At 42.9% G+C, this 21,878-nt stretch overlaps 2 protein-coding genes across 6 annotated transcripts in view; both read right to left on the reverse strand.

The window, feature by feature from the left end:
- The window catches only part of TMCO4 (transmembrane and coiled-coil domains 4), a 110,856-nt gene that overhangs the window by 76,630 nt on the left and 12,348 nt on the right, over nt 1-21,878 (reverse strand). For 2 of the 5 annotated variants that reach the window (XM_056542801.1, XM_056542800.1), the window contains exon 1: nt 4,026-4,182. The exons of the other annotated variants lie outside the window; for them this stretch is intronic. The gene's annotated coding sequence lies outside the window, so the exon portion shown is untranslated. Of the gene's footprint in view, nt 1-4,025; nt 4,183-21,878 lie in introns of those variants that run through there. 5 annotated transcript variants of the gene reach the window in all.
- RNF186 (ring finger protein 186) lies at nt 13,671-14,642 on the reverse strand. The gene has a single exon (XM_056542807.1). The coding sequence runs from the start codon at nt 14,449-14,451 to the stop codon at nt 13,738-13,740; it is 714 nt and encodes a 237-aa protein (XP_056398782.1). The 5' UTR covers nt 14,452-14,642; the 3' UTR covers nt 13,671-13,737.

Below are 21,878 nucleotides of genomic sequence, written 5' to 3' on the forward strand. Positions count from 1 at the left end.
TTGCATTAATTCCGTGTGATTTTCCTGCAAATTAAATAAAATAAAAAACATAAATTCTGCAACGGAATTTTTACGCGAGGATTCCTCTCCTATTCCTCCGTGTGAACGCACTTAATTGGGGAGGGGCCTTAATTCAGAGGGGAGGAGCCTGTGAATCTAATCTAATTTAAAGGGGTACTCCGGTGGAAAACGTTTTATTTTTTTAAATCAACTGGTGCCAGAAAGTTAAACAGATTTGAAAATGACTTTAAAATGTTAAATATTAATCCTTCCAGTACTTATTAGCGGCTGTATACTACAGAGGAAATTCTTTTCTTTTTGCATTTCTCTTCTGTCACGACCACAGTGATGGAAAATGGCCAGCAGAGGTCAGCAGAGAGCACTGTGGTCGTGACAGAAGAGAAATCCAAAAAGAAAAGCATTTCCTCTGTAGTATACAGCCCCTAAAAAGTACTGTAAGGATTAAGATTTTTTAAAGAGAAGTAATTTACAAATCTGTTTAACTTTCTGGCACCAGTTGATTTAAAAAAAAAAGTTTTCCACCGGAGTACCCCTTTAAGTGGCCATCCTGGATGTGTGATAGAGAAGTGTCTGCAGGATGTGCCATATGATCTGCGGGGGTCCAACCTCCACCCATCATGAGGATTAAAAGGGATGCAAGAAACCACCCCCCCCCCCCCCCCCCCCCCCCTACACACACAGGCTCCATCCGTCTATCGTTCTGCATCACGAGGGCGACTATACAGATTCCTTCACATGCACAAAGTAACAAAAAGCTGTATCTCAGCTGTGGAGATAACTGTGACATGGCTGATGATGGATAATCAGGTTATTACGCAGATAAGAGGAAAATGGGAGACGAAAAAATGGGAAGTTCCACCACAATCCCAGGGAGCCTCTAGGTCAGGGTTTCCCAACCAGGGTGCCTCCAGCTGCTGCAAAACTACAACTCCCAGCATGTCCCAGAATACTGGGAGTTGTAGTTTTCTAAAAGATGGAGAGCGGCAGGTTGGAGGTCCCCGTCCGATACAATGAACTGTCAGGGCATGCTGGGAGTTGTAGTTCTGCATCAACAGGTGGGCAACAGACTAGACATCAGTGCTCTATAAAATGAGTGGCGCTGTTACAGCATGCTGGGAGTTGTAGTTAGATATCACTGCCCTATACAATGAGTGACTGTCAGGCATGCTGGGAGTTGTAGTTAGAGATCACTGCCCTATACAATGAGTGACTGTCAGGCATGCTGGGAGTTGTAGTTAGATATCACTGCCCTATACAATGAGTGACTGTCAGGCATGCTGGGAGTTGTAGTTAGAGATCACTGCCCTATACAATGAGTGACTGACAGGGCATGCTGGGAGTTGTAGTTAGAGATCACTGCCCTATACAATGAGTGACTGTCAGGCATGCTGGGAGTTGTAGTTAGATATCACTGCCCTATACAATGAGTGACTGTCAGGCATGCTGGGAGTTGTAGTTAGATATCACTGCCCTATACAATGAGTGACTGTCAGGCATGCTGGGAGTTGTAGTTAGATATCACTGCCCTATACAATGAGTGACTGTCAGGCATGCTGGGAGTTGTAGTTAGATATCACTGCCCTATACAATGAGTGACTGACAGGGCATGCTGGGAGTTATAGTTAGATATCACTGCCCTATACAATGAGTGACTGTCAGGCATGCTGGGAGTTGTAGTTAGATATCACTGCCCTATACAATGAGTGACTGTCAGGGCATGCTGGGAGTTGTAGTTAGATATCACTGCCCTATACAATGAGTGACTGTCAGGCATGCTGGGAGTTGTAGTTAGATATCACTGCCCTATACAATGAGTGACTGTCAGGGCATGCTGGGAGTTATAGTTAGATATCAGTGCCCTATACAATGAGTGACTGTCAGGCATGCTGGGAGTTGTAGTTAGATATCACTGCCCTATACAATGAGTGACTGTCAGGGCATGCTGGGAGTTGTAATTAGATATCACTGCCCTATACAATGAGTGACTGTCAGGCATGCTGGGAGTTGTAGTTAGAGATAACTGCCCTATACAATGAGTGACTGTCAGGCATGCTGGGAGTTGTAGTTAGATATCACTGCCCTATACAATGAGTGACTGTCAGGCATGCTGGGAGTTGTAGTTAGATATCACTGCCCTATACAATGAGTGACTGTCAGGGCATGCTGGGAGTTGTAGTTAGATATCACTGCCCTATACAATGAGTGACTGTCAGGCATGCTGGGAGTTGTAGTTAGATATCACTGCCCTATACAATGAGTGACTGTCAGGCATGCTGGGAGTTGTAGTTAGATATCACTGCCCTATACAATGAGTGACTGTCAGGGCATGCTGGGAGTTGTAGTTAGATATCACTGCCCTATACAATGAGTGACTGTCAGGCATGCTGGGAGTTGTAGTTAGAGATAACTGCCCTATACAATGAGTGACTGTCAGGGCATGCTGGGAGTTGTAGTTAGATATCACTGCCCTATACAATGAGTGACTGTCAGGCATGCTGGGAGTTGTAGTTAGAGATCACTGCCCTATACAATGAGTGACTGTCAGGGCATGCTGGGAGTTGTAGTTAGATATCACTGCCCTATACAATGAGTGACTGTCAGGCATGCTGGGAGTTGTAGTTAGATATCACTGCCCTATACAATGAGTGACTGTCAGGGCATGCTGGGAGTTGTAGTTAGATATCACTGCCCTATACAATGAGTGACTGTCAGGCATGCTGGGAGTTGTAGTTAGAGATAACTGCCCTATACAATGAGTGACTGTCAGGCATGCTGGGAGTTGTAGTTAGATATCACTGCCCTATACAATGAGTGACTGTCAGGCATGCTGGGAGTTGTAGTTAGATATCACTGCCCTATACAATGAGTGACTGTCAGGCATGCTGGGAGTTGTAGTTAGATATCACTGCCCTATACAATGAGTGACTGTCAGGCATGCTGGGAGTTGTAGTTAGATATCACTGCCCTATACAATGAGTGACTGTCAGGCATGCTGGGAGTTGTAGTTAGAGATAACTGCCCTATACAATGAGTGACTGTCAGGCATGCTGGGAGTTGTAGTTAGATATCACTGCCCTATACAATGAGTGACTGTCAGGCATGCTGGGAGTTGTAGTTAGAGATCACTGCCCTATACAATGAGTGACTGTCAGGCATGCTGGGAGTTGTAGTTAGATATCACTGCCCTATACAATGAGTGACTGTCAGGGCATGCTGGGAGTTGTAGTTAGATATCACTGCCCTATACAATGAGTGACTGTCAGGCATGCTGGGAGTTGTAGTTAGATATCACTGCCCTATACAATGAGTGACTGTCAGGGCATGCTGGGAGTTGTAGTTAGAGATCACTGCCCTATACAATGAGTGACTGTCAGGCATGCTGGGAGTTGTAGTTAGAGATCACTGCCCTATACAATGAGTGACTGTCAGGCATGCTGGGAGTTGTAGTTAGAGATCACTGCCCTATACAATGAGTGACTATCAGGCATGCTGGGAGTTGTAGTTAGAGATCACTGCCCTATACAATGAGTGACTGTCAGGCATGCTGGGAGTTGTAGTTAGAGATCACTGCCCTATACAATGAGTGACTGTCAGGGCATGCTGGGAGTTGTAGTTAGAGATCACTGCCCTATACAATGAGTGACTGTCAGGCATGCTGGGAGTTGTAGTTTAGTTATAGGTTAGAAATCCCAGCTTTACACAGTAAGTGGCGCTGTCAGGCATGCTGGGAGTTGTAGTTTCCCCGGCTGTATACACCCCTCCCTCCCATAACATTATATCACACGTCACTCGTCACTTCCTGTACACTCCAGTACCGGAGCAGACACAAATAACTACAACCCCCATCATTACACACATAACTACAACCCCCATCATTACACACATGACTACAACCCCCATCATTACACACATAACTACAACCCCCATCATTACACACATAACTACAACCCCCATCATTACACACATAACTACAACCCCCATCATTACACACACCCGCTCCTTACCCGACACCGGAGCCCTCTTCTCCCTCCCGTACGCGAACTAGGCCACATCTACGAGAACAGCGTAAACTTAGCCTTAGTGAATAGCTGGTTAACGCTCTTGGCGTCACGTGACTCCCCCGGCGGCTCTGGCGGAGGATACGCTCATTGCGTACAGCAGAGAGAGGTTACGTAAGCGGCGCAGTGAGCTGGCAGCGGACTTTGGGGCCTGGGGCTGTTGCTATGGAGACGGATCACTTCCGGTCTGTGCAGCTGCTCCTGGTGTTGTCACAATAAAGTATAATAAACCACGTGATGCTCTCCTAGAGGCACATGGGTCTCCAAACTGTGTGCCTCCAGCTGTTGCAAAACTACAACTCCCAGCATGCCCGGACAGCCATTGGCTATTTTTGCATTATCTGTACACTACAGCAGTGGTCCCCTTACTGGACCTCCAGCTGTTGCAAAACTACAACTCCCAGCATGCCTAGGCAACCAGTCTCTAAACTGTGGACCTCCAGCTGTTTCAAAACTACAACTCCCAGCATGCCCAGATACATATTGGTTTATTATTCTTATTCTGTAAATCCGTAAGATTACAACAATGAAAATGAAATAAAAATAAAGTTGCCCTATTTTGTCCACTATAGCTCTTTTATTTTTTCGTATGAGGATTATATTTTGCGCCGTGATCTGTACCATGTTTGTCTTGATGGGACTTTTAGATCAGTGCTATCTGCACTCCATTACTACAGCCTGCCATAGAACAGCATTGATCAGTGTTATCTGCACTCCATTACTACAGCCTGCCATAGAACAGCATTGATCAGTGTTATCAGCGCTCCATTACTACAGCCTGCCATAGAACAGCATTAATCAGTGTTATCAGTGCTCCATTACTACAGCCTGCCATAGTACAGCATTGATCAGTGTTATCTGCACTCCATTACTACAGCCTGCCATAGCACAGCATTGATCAGTGTTATCTGCACTCCATTACTACAGCCTGCCATAGAACAGCATTAATCAGTGTTATCAGCGCTCCATTACTACAGCCTGCCATAGAACAGCATTAATCAGTGTTATCAGCGCTCCATTACTACAGCCTGCCATAGAACAGCATTAATCAGTGTTATCAGTGCTCCATTACTACAGCCTGCCATAGAACAGCATTAATCAGTGTTATCAGTGCTCCATTACTACAGCCTGCCATAGAACAGCATTGATCAGTGTTATCTGCACTCCATTACTACAGCCTGCCATAGAACAGCATTGATCAGTGTTATCTGCACTCCATTACAACAGCCTGCCATAGAACAGCATTAATCAGTGTTATCAGTGCTCCATTACTACAGCCTGCCATAGAACAGCATTGATCAGTGTTATCTGCACTCCATTACTACAGCCTGCCATAGAACAGCATTGATCAGTGTTATCAGCGCTCCATTACTACAGCCTGCCATAGCACAGCATTGATCAGTGTTATCAGCGCTCCATTACTACAGCCCTCCATAGAACAGCATTAATCAGTGTTATCAGTGCTCCATTACTACAGCCTGCCATAGAACAGCATTGATCAGTGTTATCTGCACTCCTTTACTACAGCCTGCCATAGAACAGCATTGATCAGTGTTATCAGCGCTCCATTACTACAGCCTGCCATAGCACAGCATTGATCAGTGTTATCAGTGCTCCATTACTACAGCCTGCCATAGCACAGCATTGATCAGTGTTATCAGCGCTCCATTACTACAGCCTGCCATAGTACAGCATTGATCAGTGTTATCAGCGCTCCATTACTACAGCCCTCCATAGAACAGCATTAATCAGTGTTATCAGCGCTCCATTACTACAGCCCTCCATAGAACAGCATTGATCAGTGTTATCAGCGCTCCATTACTACAGCCTGCCATAGCACAGCATTGATCAGTGTTATCAGCGCTCCATTACTACAGCCTGCCATAGTACAGCATTAATCAGTGTTATCAGCGCTCCATTACTACAGCCTGCCATAGTACAGCATTGATCAGTGTTATCAGCGCTCCATTACTACAGCCTGCCATAGTACAGCATTGATCAGTGTTATCAGCGCTCCATTACTACAGCCTGCCATAGAACAGCATTAATCAGTGTTATCAGTGCTCCATTACTACAGCCTGCCATAGTACAGCATTGATCAGTGTTATCTGCACTCCATTACTACAGCCTGCCATAGCACAGCATTGATCAGTGTTATCTGCACTCCATTACTACAGCCTGCCATAGAACAGCATTAATCAGTGTTATCAGCGCTCCATTACTACAGCCTGCCATAGAACAGCATTAATCAGTGTTATCAGCGCTCCATTACTACAGCCTGCCATAGAACAGCATTAATCAGTGTTATCAGTGCTCCATTACTACAGCCTGCCATAGAACAGCATTAATCAGTGTTATCAGTGCTCCATTACTACAGCCTGCCATAGAACAGCATTGATCAGTGTTATCTGCACTCCATTACTACAGCCTGCCATAGAACAGCATTGATCAGTGTTATCTGCACTCCATTACTACAGCCTGCCATAGAACAGCATTAATCAGTGTTATCAGTGCTCCATTACTACAGCCTGCCATAGAACAGCATTGATCAGTGTTATCTGCACTCCATTACTACAGCCTGCCATAGAACAGCATTGATCAGTGTTATCAGCGCTCCATTACTACAGCCTGCCATAGCACAGCATTGATCAGTGTTATCAGCGCTCCATTACTACAGCCCTCCATAGAACAGCATTAATCAGTGTTATCAGTGCTCCATTACTACAGCCTGCCATAGAACAGCATTGATCAGTGTTATCTGCACTCCTTTACTACAGCCTGCCATAGAACAGCATTGATCAGTGTTATCAGCGCTCCATTACTACAGCCTGCCATAGCACAGCATTGATCAGTGTTATCAGTGCTCCATTACTACAGCCTGCCATAGCACAGCATTGATCAGTGTTATCAGCGCTCCATTACTACAGCCTGCCATAGTACAGCATTGATCAGTGTTATCAGCGCTCCATTACTACAGCCCTCCATAGAACAGCATTAATCAGTGTTATCAGCGCTCCATTACTACAGCCCTCCATAGAACAGCATTGATCAGTGTTATCAGCGCTCCATTACTACAGCCTGCCATAGCACAGCATTGATCAGTGTTATCAGCGCTCCATTACTACAGCCTGCCATAGTACAGCATTAATCAGTGTTATCAGCGCTCCATTACTACAGCCTGCCATAGTACAGCATTGATCAGTGTTATCAGCGCTCCATTACTACAGCCTGCCATAGTACAGCATTGATCAGTGTTATCAGCGCTCCATTACTACAGCCTGCCATAGCACAGTATTGATTAGTGTTTTTTGCACAGCTATTGAGCTCACTACAAAGTCCCATTGATGGCACTGAGGTCATATGATCATATATAAAACAGAGGTCATTATACAATCACTATGTTATATACAGTCACCATAATATATATACAGTCACTATAATATATACAGTCTCTATGATATATACAGTCACTATAATATATAATATATACAGTCTCTATGATATATACAGTCACTATAATATATAATATATACAGTCTCTATGAAATATACAGTCACTATAATATATAATATATACAGTCTCTATAATATATACAGTCACTATAATATATAATATATACAGTCACTATAATATATACAGTCACTATAATATATAATATATACAGTCTCTATGATATATACAGTCACTATAATATATAATATATACAGTCTCTATAATATATACAGTCACTATAATATATAATATTTACAGTCTCTATAATATATACAGTCACTATAATATATACAGTCACTATAATATATAATATATACAGTCTCTATGATATATACAGTCACTATAATATATAATATATACAGTCTCTATGATATATACAGTTACTATAATATATAATATATACAGTCTCTATGATATATACAGTCACTATAATATATAATATATACAGTCACTATAATATATACAGTCACTATAATATATACAGTCACTATAATATATAATATATACAGTCACTATAATATATACAGTCAATATAATATATAATATTTACAGTCACTATAATATATAATCTATACAGTCTCTATGATATATACAGTCACTATAATATAATATATACAGTCTCTATGATATATACAGTCACTATAATATATAATATATACAGTCACTATAATATATACAGTCACTATAATATATAATATTTACAGTCACTAAAATATATAATATATACAGTCTCTATAATATATAATATATACAGTCTTGATAATATATAATCTATACAGTCTCTATAATATATACAGTCACTGTAATATATAATATATAGTCTCTATAATATATACAGTCACTATAATATATACAGTCACTATAATATATAATATATACAGTCTCGATAATATATACAGTCTCGATAATATATAATCTATACAGTCTCTATAATATATAATATATACAGTCTCTATAATATATACAGTCACTATAATATATAATATATACAGTCTCTATAATATATAATATATACAGTCTCTATAATATATACAGTCACTATAATATATAATATATACAGTCTCTATAATATATAATATATACAGTCTCTATAATATATACAGTCACTATAATATATACAGTCTCTATAATATATAATATATACAGTCTCGATAATATATAATCTATACAGTCTCTATAATATATACAGTCACTATAATATATAATATATACAGTCTCTATAATATATAATATATACAGTCTCGATAATATATACAGTCTCTATAATATATAATATATACAGTCACTATAATATATAATATATACAGTCTCTATAATATATACAGTCACTATAATATATAATCTATACAGTCTCGATAATATATACAGTCTCTATAATATATACAGTCTCTATGATATATACAGTCACTATAATATATAATATATACAGTCTCTATAATATATACAGTCACTATAATATATAATCTATACAGTCACTATAATATATACAGTCTCTATAATATATACAGTCACTATAATATATAATCTATACAGTCACTATAATATATACAGTCACTATAATATATAATATATACAGTCACTATAATATATAATCTATACAGTCTCTATAATATATACAGTCTCGATAATATATAATCTATACAGACTCGATAATATATAATCTATACAGTCTCTATAATATATACAGTCACTATAATATATAATATATACAGTCTCTATAATATATACAGTCACTATAATATATAATATATACAGTCTCGATAATATATAATATATACAGTCACTATATATTTAGGTGCAGTATAGTTCCCCCCCACATTAGGTGCAGTATAGTTCCCCCCCACATTAGGTGCAGTATAGTTCCCCCCCACATTAGGTGCAGTATAGTTCCCCCACATTAGGTGCAGTATGGTTCCCCCCCACATTAGGTGCAGTATAGTTCCCCCCCACATTAGGTACAGTATAGTTCCCCCCCACATTAGGTGCAGTATAGTTCCCCCCCACATTAGGTGCAGTATAGTTCCCCCCCACATTAGGTGCAGTATAGTTCCCCCCCACATTAGGTGCAGTATAGTTCCCCCCCACATTAGGTGCAGTATAGTTCCCCCCCCCCCCCACATTAGGTGCAGTATAGTTCCCCCCACATTAGGTGCAGTATAGTTCTCCCCACATTAGGTGCAGTATAGTTCCCCCCACATTAGGTGCAGTAGTTCCCCCCCACATTAGGTGCAGTATAGTTCCCCCCCACATTAGGTGCAGTATAGTTCCCCCCCCCCACATTAGGTGCAGTATAGTTCCCCCCCACATTAGGTGCAGTATAGTTCCCCCCCCACATTAGGTGCAGTATAGTTCCCCCCCACATTAGGTGCAGTATAGTTCCCCCCCACATTAGGTGCAGTACAGTTCCCCCACATTAGGTGCAGTATAGTTCCCCCCCACATTAGGTGCAGTATAGTTCCCCCCCACATTAGGTGCAGTATAGTTCCCCCCCACATTAGGTGCAGTATAGTTCCCCCCCACATTAGGTGCAGTATAGTTCCCCCCCCCCCCCACATTAGGTGCAGTATAGTTCCCCCCACATTAGGTGCAGTATAGTTCTCCCCACATTAGGTGCAGTATAGTTCCCCCCACATTAGGTGCAGTAGTTCCCCCCCACATTAGGTGCAGTATAGTTCCCCCCCACATTAGGTGCAGTATAGTTCCCCCCCCCCACATTAGGTGCAGTATAGTTCCCCCCCACATTAGGTGCAGTATAGTTCCCCCCCCCCACATTAGGTGCAGTATAGTTCCCCCCCACATTAGGTGCAGTATAGTTCCCCCCCACATTAGGTGCAGTACAGTTCCCCCACATTAGGTGCAGTATAGTTCCCCCCCACATTAGGTGCAGTATAGTTCCCCCACATTAGGTGCAGTATAGTTCCCCCCCACATTAGGTGCAGTATAGTTCCCCCCCACATTAGGTGCAGTATAGTTCCCCCCCCCACATTAGGTGCAGTATAGTTCCCCCCCACATTAGGTGCAGTATAGTTCCCCCCCATATTAGGTGCAGTATAGTTCCCCCCCACATTAGGTGCAGTATAGTTCCCCCCCCCACATTAGGGGCAGTATAGTTCCCCCCCCACATTAGGTGCAGTATAGTTCCCCCCCCCCCCCCCACATTAGGTGCAGTATAGTTCCCCCCCACATTAGGTGCAGTATAGTCCCCCCCCCACATTAGGTGCAGTATAGTTCCCCCCCACATTAGGTGCAGTATAGTCCCCCCCCCCCCCCACATTAGGTGCAGTATAGTTCCCCCCCCCCACATTAGGTGCAGTATAGTTCCCCCCCACATTAGGTGCAGTATAGTTCCCCCCCACATTAGGTGCAGTATAGTTCCCCCCCCCACATTAGGTGCAGTATAGTTCCCCCCCACATTAGGTGCAGTATAGTTCCCCCCCATATTAGGTGCAGTATAGTTCCCCCCCACATTAGGTGCAGTATAGTTCCCCCCCCACATTAGGGGCAGTATAGTTCCCCCCCCACATTAGGTGCAGTATAGTTCCCCCCCCACATTAGGTGCAGTATAGTTCCCCCCCACATTAGGTGCAGTATAGTCCCCCCCCCACATTAGGTGCAGTATAGTTCCCCCCCACATTAGGTGCAGTATAGTCCCCCCCCCCCCACATTAGGTGCAGTATAGTCCCCCCCCCCCACATTAGGTGCAGTATAGTTCCCCCCCAGACATACAGCCTGCAGCCATATACAGTGTATGGCTGGAGGCTGTATGCCTGTGTTCTGCCCCACTTCAGTGCTCCGACCACCGCTCCTCCGGTCCGGATATAGCAGTAAGTCCCAGGACCGAAGGAGCGGTGGTCGGAGCACCGAAGCTGACGTGCCGCTGGTAACACATACCAAGCTGGCCAGAGCACGTCCTCATCGCTGCTCCACTCCTCCGTGCTCCGTTGCTATGGGTGCACGCACGGTGTCAGTGACGTCCCTGCGTGCGCTACCTTCCCGGCGGCCTCTGCGTTTTTAAAGTAAACGCGGGCCGCCGAGAGTGCATCCCTGTGTCCCGAAAACATCTTTCGGGACACAGGGATGTCCTTAGGCAGCGGCGGGCTGGATAAATGTCCTCGTCGGGCCGCATGTGGCCCGCGGGCCGTAGTTTGAGGACCCCTGGTATAGGGGATACATTTTTTAGCACTGGACTACCCCTTTAAACACTAACCACAATTTGTTGTCTGTTACCATGGAGACACATAGCTCGGCACAAGCGCTGTATACACAGACAGGAGGAGATTTATAAAACACATTATGCGCCATTCCTTCATTCATTGTTGCTTTTATTGAAGAAATACTAAAATATAACATACAAAATATCATTGTATAGGGGATTCCGTATCAGCCAATCCTGTGGAAGCTTATAGGGTCACTAGTTTCCATGGTTACAGCATATGAATTACTATAGTAAACAAAAACATCAACTGATACATGTGGGAGATTTATCCAAATCTGCGTGAAGGGCGCAGTCGCCCATAGCAACCAATCAGATCGCTTCTTTCATTTTTCAGAGGTCCTTTTAAAAATGAAAGCAGCGACCTGATTGGTTGCTATGGGCAACTGCGTCACTCTTCCTCTACACAGGTTTGGATAAATCTCCTCCCAAAATCTCTACAAATATTTCCCGGAGACCAATGGATCGGCGTGTCGCACCGCGCAGCTCATGCACTACAGTCTCTGTCTATAACAAATGGCGGCCATTGTGACATCCTGACGCCTTTCAGGCTGCGTATCCACTGAAGCATTTAAAGGGGTACTCCGGTGGAAAACTTTTTTTTTATTTTTATTTTTTTTAAATCAACTGGTGCCAGAAAGTTAAACAGGTTTGTAAATTACTTCTATACAAAAAACCATCTTAATCCTTCCAGTACTTATTCGCTGCTGAATACTACAGAGAAAATTATTTTCTTTTTTTGGAACACAGAGCTCTCTGCTGACATCTCTGTCCATTTTAAGAACTTTAGGAGAAAATCCCCATAGAAAACATATGCTGCATTGGGCAGTTCCTAAAATGGACAGAGATGTCAGCAGAGAGCACTGTGGTTGTGATGTCAGCAGAGAGCTCTGTGTTCCAAAAAGAAAAGAATTTCCTCTGTAGTATTCAGCAGCTAATAAGTACTGGAAGGATTAAGCTTTTTTAATAGAAGTAATTTACAAATCTGTTTAACTTTCTGGCACCAGTTGATAAAAAAAAATAAAGTTTTCCACCGGAGTACCCCTTTAAGCCCATGTATCCACCATGATTAGGGTTGCCACCTGGCCGGTATTTTACCCGCACAGCTGGTATTTTGGCCACCGTGCCGGTATTTTTATATTAAAAATGGCCAGTTGGTATTTATCCAACCAATCCTCCAACTCCCGGAATGTTGCACCATATACTATACCAGTGTTTTCCAACCAGAGTGCCTCCAGCTGTTGCAAAACTACAACTCCTAGCATGCCCGGACAGCCGTTGGCTGTCCGGGCATGCTGGGAGTTGTAGTTTTGCAACAGCTGGAGGCACCCCTGTTTGGGAAACACTGACCTATACTATATACTACTCTATAGTCCAACGTGCTGGGAGTTGTAGTTTTGCAACAGCTGGAGGCACCCCTGTTTGGGAAACACTGACCTATACTATATACTACTCTATAGTCCAACATGCTGGGAGTTGTAGTTTTCATTTGGGGCAGCTGCTGACCCCCAGACTGTATCAGGGCATGCTGGGAGTTGTAGTTAGTAACTAACTGCAACTCCCGAATTTAATTAAAAATAAGCGATCAAAAAGTCCCACCAAAACAAACATTGTACCGTTAAATACTACAGACAGGGGCGCAAAAAATGACCCTCATACAGGCCCCGTATACGGAGAAATATAAAAAGGTTATAGGAGTCAGAATAGGACAACATTTCCCCCACATATGTATGTTCTGTGAGGTCACAAATATATAATTAATTATGCAAATTAGCATGGCCGGTATGTTTTTTTTTTGCAAGAACGGTGGGAACCCTAACCATGATGAACTGGCACCGATGCGGCATTATAATGGGGTGCTTAGGGAGCGGTCGAGGTGCTGAGCAATAGATATGCAGACAAGAACGAGCCAACGTCGGGGGTGCCCAACCATGACGAGTGTCAGTCCAGGCCTCACACCCCCGCCTCCGCGTCATTGTCCTTTTGTTGACCGTCCGCCCGGGGTAAACTCATCCTGCAGTTGGGGTTGAAGCAGAGCAGGACGGTGATGATGACGACCACCCCCAAGATGGACCCCAGAACCCACTTCATGATCCCCGTGTAGACAAACTGCAGGATGATGATGAGAAGAATGAGCAGGATCAGCAGAAGTATCACCAGCCTCCTGGCTGCGATGGTCAGGTTCCCGCGACGCTCCACATCCCCCCGGTCCCATGCCAGGCCATGGCCGTCCAGTCTTACAGCCACCTCCGGGGTCCCAGAAGGCTCCGGCACCTTAGCCCGGGGCTTGGGGTTCTCCAGCCTGCTCATAAGTGACTCCTGGTTTTGCAAAGTGCATACGAGTCCTCCGAAGACTGTGGTGGGCACCCTACAGACCGGGCACACCACCCGCCAGGTGCCCACCTCATTACGGACCAGCAGTTTAAGGCAGACGGCACAGAAGTTGTGTTTACAGGAAAGCTCCTTGGGAACCCGATAGATGTCGTATCTGCAGAAACAGACGGGGCAGTCCATGTCTGTGAGGAAGGAGTCGGGCCCGCTGGTGGGGGATGGAGGTGATGATGGATCGGGAACATGGAGCGATGGCCGCTGCTCCTCCACAGGTATTTCTGGTGCGGTCCGTCCTTTTAGGCTCTCACTAGGATGAAGTTCCGGAGGGTTCTCCATGCTGGGTCCAGAGCGTCTGTATCCCAGGTCTTCCCTCCCAGAGCAGAAGCAAATGTCTTATCGCCCGGAGCTAAACATTAACCCAATGTTTGATAAGTTTTATGGACGATGATAAAACCTCTGCTACCCCTCAGGAGCACGTATCCTCCGCCGGACACAACAGTATCAACAGAAGGGCCATTCCCTATAGAATATACAGTCTGTGCCCGGAAATAACCCCTGAGTCACCTATAATGGCGGAGTCTCTCCTACACAGGAAACATGGCCGCTGGTTCTCTAATCCCCAAATATGGGGCCCATGGACTGTGAAGAGGAGAGGGGCCAAAGATCAAGACAATCAAAGTGGATGAGACAGAGCTGGGACCCTCTCTCCATGGGGCCCATAGCAACTGTATGGTCGTCCAAACAGGGGCCTCCAGTTGTTGCAAAACTACAATTCCCAGCATGCCCTTCTATGACACTGTTGTATGACTGACACTACTATATGACAATAATATATGACTGACACTACTATATGACACTGTTGTATGACTGACACTACTATATGACAATAATATATGACTGACACTACTATATGACACTGTTGTATGACTGACACTACTATATGACAATAATATATGACTGACACTACTATATGACACTGTTGTATGACTGACACTACTATATGACACTGTTGTATGACTGACACTACTATATGACACTTTTGTATGGCTGACACTACTATATGACAATAATATATGACTGACACTACTATATGACACTAATATATGATTGACACTACTATATGACAATAATATATGACTGACACTACTATATGACAATAATATATGACTGACACTACTATATTACACTAATATATGACTGACACTACTATATGACACTGTTGTATGGCTGACACTACTATATGACACTGTTGTATGACTGACACTACTATATGACAATAATATATGACTGACACTACTAAATGACACTGTTGTATGGCTGACACTACTATATGACACTGTTGTATGACTGACACTATATATGACAATAATATATCACTGACACTACTATATGACATTGTTGTATGACTGACACTACTATATGACACCGTTGTATGACTGACACTACTATATGACACTGTTGTATGGCTGACACTACTATATGACACTGTTGTATGGCTGACACTACTATATGACACTGTTGTATGGCTGACACTACTATATGACACTGTTGTATGGCTGACACTACTATATGACACTGTTATATGGCTGACACTACTATATGACACTGTTGTATGGCTGACACTACTATATGACACTGTTGTATGACTGACACTACTATATGACAATAATATATGACTGACACTACTATATGACACTGTTGTATGGCTGACACTGCTATATGACAATAATATATGACTGACACTACTATATGACAATGTTGTATGACTGACACTACTATATGACAATAATATATGACTGACACTACTATATGACAATAATATATGATTGACACTACTATATGACACTGTTGTATGACTGACACTACTATATGACAATAATATATGAATGACACTACTATATGACAATAATATATGACTGACACTACTATATGACAATAATATATGACTGACACTACTATATGACAATAATATATGACTGACACTACTATAGGACAATAATGTATGGCTGACACTACTATATGACAATAATATATGACTGACACTACTATATGACACTGTTGTATGGCTGACACTACTATATGACCATAATATATGACTGACACTACTATATGACAATAATGTATGACTGACACTACTATATGACCATAATATATGACTGACACTACTATATGACAATAATATATGACTGACACTACTATATGACAATAATATATGACTGACACTACTATATGACAATAATATATGACTGACACTACTATATGACAATAATGTATGACTGACACTACTATATGACAATAATGTATGACTGACACTACTATATGACAATAATATATGACTGACACTACTATATGACAATAATATATGACTGACACTACTATATGACACTGTTGTATGGCTGACACTACTATATGAAAATAATATATGACTGACACCACTATATGACAACAATAATATATGACTGACACTACTATATAACACTAATATATGACTGACACTACTATATGACAATAATATATGACTGACACTACTATATGACAATAATATATGACTGACACTACTATATGACAATAATATATGACTGACACTACTATATGACAATAATATATGACTGACACTACTATAGGACAATAATGTATGGCTGACACTACTATATGACAATAATATATGACTGACACTACTATATGACCATAATATATGACTGACACTACTATATGACAATAATGTATGACTGACACTACTATATGACCATAATATATGACTGACACTACTATATGACAATAATATATGACTGACACTACTATATGACAATAATATGACTGACACTACTATATGACAATAATATGACTGACACTACTGTATGACAATAATATATGACTGACACTACTATATGACAATAATATATGACTGACACTACTATATGACAATAATATATGACTGACACTACTATATGACAATATTGTATGACTGACACTACTATATGACAATAATATATGACTGACACTACTATATGACAATAATATATGACTGACACTACTATATGACAATAATGTATGACTGACACTACTATATGACACTGTTGTATGACTGACACTACTATATGACAATAATATATGACTGACACTACTATATGACAATAATATATGACTGACACTACTATATGACAATAATGTATGACTGACACTACTATATGACAATAATATATGACTGACACTACTATATGACACTGTTGTATGACTGACACTACTATATGACAATAATATATGACTGACACTACTATATGACAATAATATATGACTGACACTACTGTATGACAATAATATATGACTGACACTACTATATGACAATAATATATGACTGACACTACTATATGACAATAATATATGACTGACACTACTATATGACAATGTGTTGTATGACTGACACTGCTATATGACAATAATATATGACTGACACAACTATATGACAATAATATATGACTGACACTACTATATGACAATAATATATGACTGACACTACTATATGACAATAATATATGACTGACACTACTATATGACAATAATATATGACTGACACTACTATATGACAATAATATATGACTGACACTACTATATGACAATAATATATGACTGACACTACTATATGACAATGTGTTGTATGACTGACACTACTATATGACACTGTTGTATGACTGACACTACTATATGACAATAATATATGACTGACACTACTATATGACAATAATATATGACTGACACTACTATATGACAATAATATATGACTGACACTACTATATGACAATAATATATGACTGACACTACTATATGACAATAATATATGACTGACACTACTATATGACAATAATATATGACTGACACTACTATATAACACTGTTGTATGGCTGACACTACTATATGACAATAATATATGACTGACACTACTATATGACTGACACTACTATATGACAATAATATATGACTGACACTACTATATGACAATAATATATGACTGACACTACTATATGACAATAATATATGACTGACACTACTATATGACACTAATATATGACTGACACTACTATATGACAATAATATATGACTGACACTACTATATGACAATAATATATGACTGACACTACTATATGACACTAATATATGACTGACACTACTATATGACAATAATATATGACTGACACTACTATATGACACTAATATATGACTGACACTACTATATGACACTGTTGTTGTCACGATGCCGGCTGGCAGGTGGTGGATCCTCTGTGCCAGAGAGGGATTGGCGTGGACCGTGCTAGAGGATCGGTTCTAAGTCACTACTGGTTTTCACCAGAGCCCGCCGCAAAGCGGGATGGTCTTGCTGCGGCGGTAGTGACCAGGTCGTATCCCCTAGCAACGGCTCAACCTCTCTGGCTGCTGAAGATAGGCGCGGTACAAGGGAGTAGACAGAAGCAAGGTCGGACGTAGCAGAAGGTCGGGGCAGGCAGCAAGGATCGTAGTCAGGGGCAACGGCAGAAGGTCTGGAATCACAGGCAAGGAACACACAAGGAACGCTTTCACTGGCACTAGGGCAACAAGATCCGGCGAGGGAGTGAAGGGGAAGTGAGGTGATATAGGGAAGTGCACAGGTGTAAACACTAATTGGAACCACTGCACCAATCAGCGGTGCAGTGGCCCTTTAAATCGCAAAGACCCGGCGCGCGCGCGCCCTAGGGAGCGGGGCCGCGCGCGCCGGGACAGAACTGACGGGGAGCGAGTCAGGTACGGGAGCCGGGGTGCGCATCGCGAGCGGGCGCTACCCGCATCGCGGATCGCATCCCGGCCGGAGGTGGTAACGCAGCGCCCCGGGTCCGTGGAACCGACCGGGGCGCTGCAGTGAGGGAAGTGTAGCGAGCGCTCCGGGGAGGAGCGGGGACCCGGAGCGCTCGGCGTAACAGTACCCCCCCCCTTGGGTCTCCCCCTCTTCTTGGGGCCTGAGAACCTGAGGATCAGACTTTTGTCCAGGATATTGTCCTCAGGTTCCCAGGACCTCTCTTCTGGACCACAACCCTCCCAATCCACTAAAAAAAAAGTTTTTCCTCTGACCTTCTTAGAGGCCAAGATCTCTTTGACAGAGAAGATGTCCGAGGAGCCGGAAACAGGAGTGGGAGGAACAGATCTAGGAGAAAAACGGTTGAGGATGAGAGGTTTAAGAAGAGAGACGTGAAAGGCATTAGGGATACGAAGAGAAGGAGGAAGAAGAAGTTTGTAAGAGACAGGATTAATTTGACACAAAACTTTAAAAGGACCAAGATAGCGTGGTCCCAACTTATAGCTCGGGACACGGAAACGGACATATTTAGCGGAGAGCCATACCTTGTCTCCAGGGGAAAAAATGGGAGGAGCTCTTCTTTTCTTATCTGCGAATCTCTTCATGCGAGAAGAAGCCTGTAAGAGAGAATTTTGGGTCTCTTTCCATATGGTGGAAAGATCACGAGAAATTTCATCCACAGCGGGCAGACCAGAGGGCAAGGGGGTAGGGAGGGGGGGAAGAGGGTGACGGCCGTACACCACGAAAAACGGAGATTTGGAGGAAGATTCAGAGATTCTGAAATTATACGAGAATTCGGCCCAAGGTAGAAGATCTGCCCAGTCATCCTGGCGGGAGGAAACAAAATGTCGTAAATAGTCACCCAAGATCTGGTTAATTCTCTCTACTTGTCCATTGGATTGAGGATGGTATGCAGAAGAAAAATTTAATTTAATCTTGAGTTGTTTACAGAGAGCCCTCCAGAATTTAGACACAAATTGGACGCCTCTATCCGAGACGATCTGTGTAGGCAACCCGTGAAGACGAAAAATGTGTACAAAAAATTGTTTAGCCAACTGAGGCGCTGAAGGAAGACCAGGAAGAGGGATGAAATGTGCCATTTTGGAGAATCGATCAACGACCACCCAAATAACAGTGTTGCCATGGGATGGGGGTAAGTCAGTAATAAAATCCATACCAATCAGAGACCAAGGTTGTTCGGGGACAGGTAGAGGATGAAGAAAACCAGCGGGCTTCTGGCGAGGAGTCTTATCCCGGGCACAGATAGTGCAGGCTCGCACAAAGTCCACCACATCAGTCTCTAGAGTCGGCCACCAATAGAAGCGAGAGATGAGTTGCACAGATTTCTTAATGCCCGCATGACCTGCGAGATGGGAGGAGTGACCCCATTTGAGGATCCCAAGGCGTTGGCGTGGAGAAACAAAGGTCTTTCCTGGAGGAGTTTGCCTGATGGAGGCTGGAGAAGTGGAAATCAGGCAGTCAGGAGGAATGATGTGTTGAGGAGAGAGTTCAATTTCAGAGGCATCTGAGGAACGAGAGAGAGCATCGGCCCTAATGTTCTTATCAGCAGGCCGAAAGTGAATTTCAAAATTAAATCGGGCAAAGAACAGAGACCACCTGGCCTGACGAGGATTCAGCCGTTGGGCAGACTGGAGGTAGGAGAGGTTTTTGTGATCGGTGTAAATAATAACTGGAAATCTTGATCCCTCCAGCAGATGCCTCCATTCCTCAAGTGCTAATTTAATGGCTAGAAGCTCTCGATCCCCGATGGAGTAGTTCCTCTCCGCCGGAGAGAAGGTCCTGGAAAAAAAACCACAAGTAACAGCATGCCCGGAAGAGTTTTTTTGTAGAAGGACAGCTCCAGCTCCCACTGAGGAGGCATCAACCTCCAATAGGAAGGGTTTAGATGGATCAGGTCTGGAGAGCACGGGAGCCGAAGAAAAGGCAGACTTGAGTCGTTTAAAGGCGTCTTCCGCTTGAGGAGGCCAAGACTTGGGATCGGCGTTTTTTTTTGTTAAAGCCACAATAGGAGCCACAATGGTAGAAAAATGTGGAATAAATTGCCTGTAATAATTGGCGAACCCCAAAAAACGTTGGATGGCACGGAGTCCGGAGGGGCGTGGCCAATCTAAGACGGCAGAGAGTTTATCTGGGTCCATTTGTAGTCCCTGGCCAGAGACCAAGTATCCTAGAAAAGGAAGAGATTGGCATTCAAACAGACATTTCTCTATTTTGGCATAGAGTTGATTATCACGAAGTCTCTGAAGAACCATACGGACATGCTGGCGGTGTTCTTCAAGATTGGCAGAAAAAATCAGGATATCGTCCAGATATACAACAACACAGGAGTATAGGAGATCACGAAAAATTTCATTAACAAAGTCTTGGAAGACGGCAGGGGCGTTGCATAGACCAAAGGGCATGACCAGATACTCAAAGTGTCCATCTCTGGTGTTAAATGCCGTTTTCCATTCATCCCCCTCTCTGATGCGGATGAGATTATAAGCACCTCTTAAGTCCAGTTTGGTAAAAATATGGGCACCTTGGAGACGATCAAAGAGTTCAGAGATGAGGGGTAGGGGGTAGCGGTTCTTAACCGTGATTTTATTAAGACCGCGGTAGTCAATGCAAGGACGTAGAGAGCCATCTTTTTTGGACACAAAGAAAAATCCGGCTCCGGCAGGAGAGGAGGATTTACGGATAAAGCCCTTTTTTAAATTTTCTTGGACGTATTCAGACATGGCAAGAGTCTCTGGGACGGACAGAGGATAGATTCTGCCCCGGGGTGGAGTAGTGCCCGGGAGGAGGTCAATGGGACAATCATAAGGCCTGTGAGGAGGTAGAGTCTCAGCTTGTTTTTTGCAAAAAACGTCCGCAAAGTCCATATAGGCCTTAGGGAGACCGGTTACATGAGGAAGCACAGGGACACGGCAAGGTTTAC

The sequence above is a fragment of the Hyla sarda genome, chromosome 10, assembly GCF_029499605.1.
Source record: "Hyla sarda isolate aHylSar1 chromosome 10, aHylSar1.hap1, whole genome shotgun sequence".
NCBI classification, from domain to species: Eukaryota; Metazoa; Chordata; class Amphibia; order Anura; family Hylidae; genus Hyla; species Hyla sarda.

Bases quoted from the DNA above. Each gene is read 5' to 3' on its own strand.
- RNF186 (XM_056542807.1), bottom strand. From the start codon at position 14,451: ATGGAGAACCCTCCGGAACTTCATCCTAGTGAGAGCCTAAAAGGACGG.